Source organism: Saccostrea cucullata, unplaced genomic scaffold (genome assembly GCF_032062105.1).
Source record: "Saccostrea cucullata isolate Sc308-1 unplaced genomic scaffold, CSIRO_AGI_Scuc_v1 ctg481, whole genome shotgun sequence".
NCBI lineage: Eukaryota > Metazoa > Mollusca > Bivalvia > Ostreida > Ostreidae > Saccostrea > Saccostrea cuccullata.
In genome coordinates this window covers 29,239-34,999 of record NW_026925239.1, presented here as the reverse complement: position 1 = coordinate 34,999, position 5,761 = coordinate 29,239, and the positions used below count along the sequence as shown (strand labels likewise).

Genomic DNA, 5,761 nt, shown 5'->3' with positions numbered 1-5,761 from the left:
TTGATGTTTTTTTTTTTTTGTTTTTTTTTAATTTTTTTAAAAAATATTATTTTAAAAAAGAATTCTGCATACTTGAGAGTTGTACTTATCAAAAGAAAAAGTAGAGGTACTGTGAGCACAGGGCTGACAATATGATACTTCCACTCTAATTTGAGTAGTAAAATGGTAAAATCCATGTTTGCTAAAGGTGGCCCAGATATCCAAGAAATCAGCACAGAATATGAGGTCACATTGGCATAGTGTTAAAAAAATTTGGAGAAATCTCATTCAAGTTTATTCAGTGATAGATGTGAGAGTGAAATGGATGGACAAATACTTCCATCAACATATCTCTATAATTCAAGTGGTGAGGGGGTGGTATAATTATTTTATGAAGTTATCCAGTTTTAACATCTCAAGATTTTTACTTGGCTTCGGTTTGTGTCTAATGTAGTAAATTATTGTGATTTAAAATTATTTACCCCAAATTAAAATTATTTACTAGAAGTGAAATTACACAAATAAATGTTTTGTTTTAATTAAGATACTTTTGTATTTTACTGAATTTTACTCAATGTGATATATATCGATATATATCGAAAATTTAAAAAAAGAATTCAAACAAAGCGGGGGGGGGGGGGGGTTAATGTTGTAATCATATACTGGGTAACGTTGGAGGTTTGCAAGTTTAAGTAGGACATACACTGGACCATCCCATCAGGAAAGTTGATGATAATTTTTCACTCATATATGGAGACGCCACCACTTGTCGGTGAGAGTTACAAATTTTGACCTATACTCGGCACTTACGGCCATTGAGCAGTGATGGGTCTTTTTCGTGCCAGCACCTACTGCACCGACTGGTCTCCACGTCCCACAGTGGGGTTCGAACCCGCGATCTAAGGATCAATTCTTTACTTTGTGACTCTCGAGCAGACGCTCTAACCACTGCGCCACGCGGGAGACCAAAAAAAAAAAAAAAAATAGTGGAATCTTTTTTTAAGATCGGATCCAAATACTAGTATGAACATATCCTTTATCGAATGTTCCCGTTCATGTTTATTTGAAGCCAACAGAAATTTTATTCATCAATGCATATACAATTGAGGTGCATATGAACCTTTAAAAAGATGTAAAACAAGTGTTGTAAAACTTAAGTTAAATGATGCATCAAAGGTTTGTACATTACATACAATTCAATTTCAAAATTTGAGGGACTCAGTTCTCTGAGATAATGATGTGGACGATATGTTGAATGTAAGACAGTTGAGTGATTCCAGCACGACAGATCCGAAACTGATACTTTCTCTCCGAATCTAGATTTTGGTGCCTTGAAATATTTTGGCTAATTACAATGAAGACCGTTATACATTCTGATTATGCAAAATATAGAATATCAAAATCAACAAATGCACACACACAGTAGTCATACCAAGATGTTCTTTCCGTCTTATTTTGATTATTAACAGATTGAAAGGAAAAAAATGAACGACATAAAAGAACACACATGTTTACGTAAACAAATAAACGTCTTCCAAAATCGATGGCAGTATTAACGACTTTGTGCTTGGATGATCTTCTTTAAGTGCACTTGACGGATGCGTCTTCGCCATGAGAACAATCATGAGCACCCCAACTACCGTGCCTACAGGAGAATATTGTGGACTCTGATCCTGAACACTCAACATTTTCCAACCAAATCTGTCCTGTTCCTTGTCCATAATGAGCGCCATCGTAGGCAGTGTAAGACCTAAGAGGAAAAATATATATATCTAATCAAGTTACAGAGAGGATCGCTCGGAAAACTGGAGCTTCAAAACTTTTTGTGAGCCTCCCATATGATTATTATGGCATAGTCCTGTTGTGCTCTGAGAGAACCGAAATAAGTTTCAGATCAAAACATAAAATAGGCATTATGACATAATGTTATAAAGAATCTGTGAAAGTATCATTAAATTTTATTCACTGGTATAGGAGGACTTGTGGATAGGAGATGGGTACCCTTCAGTATCATAGAAGAATAGCAGTGTATATAAGTGAAATCAAAAATATGTGTCGGATCAAAAAGTAAAATAGGAGGTGCACAATTTTACTATGTAACAAAGATTATGTTTTTGTTTTTGTTTTTTTTAAATTTCAGTGGTATAAGAAGAGCTGTGGATTAGAGATTGGTACCCCAAAGCGTAATAGACAGACGGACATACATGCGGACAGACATCCCGATCACTATATACCCTCCCACTTTTCAAGCGGGGGTGGGGGTGGTATAACTATGTAATGGAAGTGCATGCAACAAAATGATTATATATTATCTACAAAAATAGGATTAAATAGGTTACCTTCGCAATCTAACAATGCACATATTTCAAATACTTTAGTATTAATCTTTTGAAACCAAAAATGAGAGCAAAAATGTAAAATTTTAATCGTAAAAAAGTCAGGTCTTTCACATGTGCAATTTTCAAGAAAAAGTTCGTCGGTACGTGTTCGAAATTCCTCAATATCCGTACTTTCCAAAATTACTTTAGAAACATGTCTTTATAATGTACACGTAATGTTTATGTTTTCAAAAGCCTGTGTATGACATGTATGAAGCATGGATAAATATTATTAATATTATTGGTCACGGTACAGACTTACCCCGAGTATCCAAGCATTCTACAAACAACTCTTGCATCAGAGCTACCCCACTTATCATCACAGATTGTCCCCCACACATTGGAGTGGTAAACCTCCACTCGTCCCTCTCTAGCTGTGCTTCCTCCAACCAATCTTACACGCACTAAATTATGAAAAAAGACAGAATCGTCAAGCTAGGTCGAAAAAGTACAGTATTCTGACATGCGCAAATCTAGAAGGGGTGATCCCCCTGGAATTTGCAGTTATTAAATGTATACACTATAGCAACTATATAAAGTGACATTGCCCCCTTGAAATACGAGAAACAAGTATTGTCTAAAAAAGATATTTGAATAAAAATAATTTCTAAATTATGGGTACCCATTGAATTAATCCGGTTTTGAAGATTATTCATTGTATTTATGATTGTCGAAAAACGTTGTTCGTGAACATTTATAAGGGATTTTCTTTCATTTCCTTTTATTTGAAGGGAATTCATCTGGTTTTGAACACTCTCCATCGAGTTTGTGATGTTCAGAAAACGTAGCCCGTACACATTTAAGAGAGATTTGCTTTCATTTGCTTCGAGTTGCACGGATTCCATCTGGTTTGAAATTCTAACCACTGCATTTGTAATGTTCAAAAAACGTTGTTCGTGCAAATTTACAAGAGACTTTCTTTCATTTGCTTCCAGTTGAACAGATCTAATCTTGTTTTGAATACTATCCATCGCGTTTGTGATGTTCGAAAATCGTTCTTCGTGTACATTTTTTCTTTCAGTTGCTTCTAATTGATTGGAAATCATCTGGTTTTGAGTATTCTTCATCGCATTAGTAATGTTCGAAAAACGTTGTTCGTGCACATTCCGAAGAGATTTTCTTTCATTTGCGTCCAGTTGAACCGATCTATCAACAGCAGACACATTTCGTCGTAAAATGTCAATTTCCTCCTCCAGGTTTCCATCCCGAGTGTTTAAAATCAGGACATGTTCAGCAGACGAGTTCTTCATCTCCTGAATAGAGTCATTTAGATAATCCAGCCTGTCTTCCATGCTATTAATCTTCTGAACAATTTGGTTCAAATTAGTAAAACCATCAGACTCATTCATCTTCAGGCTCGTTCGTTCGGACATTAATATGAGAACTGCTTGCGTTGCATCAAGACGTGTCGACAATATTCTATTCTCATTTTCTAGAACCTTATTTTCCCGCCTGAGTTTTCTAACTGCGTCTTTGCTTTCTTGAGAAACTCGTTTTATTTCTGTCTCTGTCTCGACGACAGTTCTCCATTTTGTTGAAACATGTCGCCATGTTGAGATAGATTATCCCCCCCCCTAGGTCAAAGCCCTGTTTTATTAGCATTTGCTTTAACTTATAGATTTCCACATCACGACTTCTCAAATCAATTTGAAGGTTATGAAACCTTCTGTTGATGCCTGCCTCGATGTTTGAAAAAACTTCCACCATGAATTCTCTTGCTCTGTTTTTTTGTTCGTCAGTTGTTTCGTCAAAGGCATTTCGAGTCTGCATTGGTAATTTATACATTGCTTGTCCGTTTACAAATGTAGCAACAACATGTAGACAAAGTATGAAATACATTTGATATATTTTGTCCATGGTTTAAACTTCTATCCGCCACTGTCAGTTTTATAACTGAAACGCAACTAATCCGAAACTGATATATAGCGATGTGTAAGTACGTACGCGTTTACCAGGATTTCCTTGATAAAAGATTATTATAAACATAAATTTAACTTTGAAAATAAGTTTTTATCGTTAATTTGCATATTCGGTATTATGAATACGACTGGAAATTTTCTGTTAAATACTAGTTGTGCATATAATTATGTAATTAAAAAATTCTTGGTGTTATTTATGTATCTTCCTGATAAATATGAAGACATGAAGCGTTGTAGTTCAGGAACATCATGAATTTTCACTCTTATCTTTTATTAACATTATTCATATGATCATTAACCACGAATTATGTAATTGAACTCTCTTTTCTCTCCCCTCCCCCCCCCCCCGTTTCTTCCTTGATAAAGAGGATTGCAATAATTGATGCATTTTTGACGTCACGGAGGTATTCATGCTCGTTCCTATACATTGAAAATAAAATCATTTTAAAAATGGGAACTCATTAGAAACATAAAGAAAACGTTTTTACTGTAATTCTTATCTTGCTACAGAGGTAATTAATTTTTTTTATATCATTAATATTAACATGTAATTTCTATCATTTTCATTGTGTCATGAGAGAGAGAGAGAGAGAGAGAGAGAGAGAGAGAGAGAGAGAGAGAGAGAGAGAGAGAGATGACCCCGGCCAAGATAGATAACGTAATAATGTAATAAATGTTTTGCTTATATGCAAGCTTACAAGCTATAATGTTTGCAAAATATTTTTTCATAACAATTTTTTTTACTGATGACGGATAGCAAATCAATGTAAACAAAAAATGTTTACAATTTGAATAAATTTAAATCTTGTTTGATATCTGACACGAAAAAATCAGGAAGAGAGAAAACATTCAGGAAGAAAAGGCGATGAAAAGAAAATTAAGATAGATAAAATGATGTAGCGGAAGTAAATTAAAATTGTAAGCAATTTTTCTGTCATTTCTAACATCCGTCACATCAGGAGAAAACATAAGAAAGGGGAACTTTATTGAAAACAGCGGAAATACAGAGTCTGTAGGGAATAAGATAAAAAATAATGTGTATGCAAAAATCGAAAATAACCTAAATAAATCTAATAGAAAACCCGGAACCAAAGTAAATTTGGAAAGATCAAGTGAAAACTGGTCAATTTTATAGACATTTGTGTTTCTCAAACATCTAGCTATGTTTACGGAAAATATGTAAATTATAAAATATAACTTTCTACGGAAAAATCTTTTTACTAACTTTTACATTGAGATATGAATTACACGAGCATATTCATATATCATATTTATTTGGGCAAGAAATTTTAAGATCAATTAGCCACGAATAGATGTATACGTAATGTCGGATGTCTTGTACAATGCGTCTTCTGGTAGACGTAGAATCGTGGTTTAGAAGGCACATAATGCTCACGGGTAATGTCAGAGTGGTATGGTAAAGGACAACAACATGACTTGCCCTTCATCTAAACTTTCGGACAACATATCGCTTTACATGTACAG

At 34.4% G+C, this 5,761-nt stretch overlaps 1 protein-coding gene across 1 annotated transcript; it reads right to left on the bottom strand.

Annotated features, from left to right (window-relative positions):
* Positions 1-1,560: 1,560 nt before the first annotated feature.
* On the bottom strand, positions 1,561-4,256 carry LOC134268406 (macrophage scavenger receptor types I and II-like). The gene is made up of 3 exons (XM_062750650.1): positions 2,980-4,256; positions 2,620-2,761; positions 1,561-1,729 (listed from the first exon to the last, which is right to left on the bottom strand). Exons 1-3 carry the CDS (start codon positions 3,728-3,730, stop codon positions 1,561-1,563), a joined length of 1,062 nt encoding a protein of 353 aa, XP_062606634.1. The 5' UTR covers positions 3,731-4,256.
* Between the last annotated feature and the right edge of the window lie 1,505 nt (positions 4,257-5,761).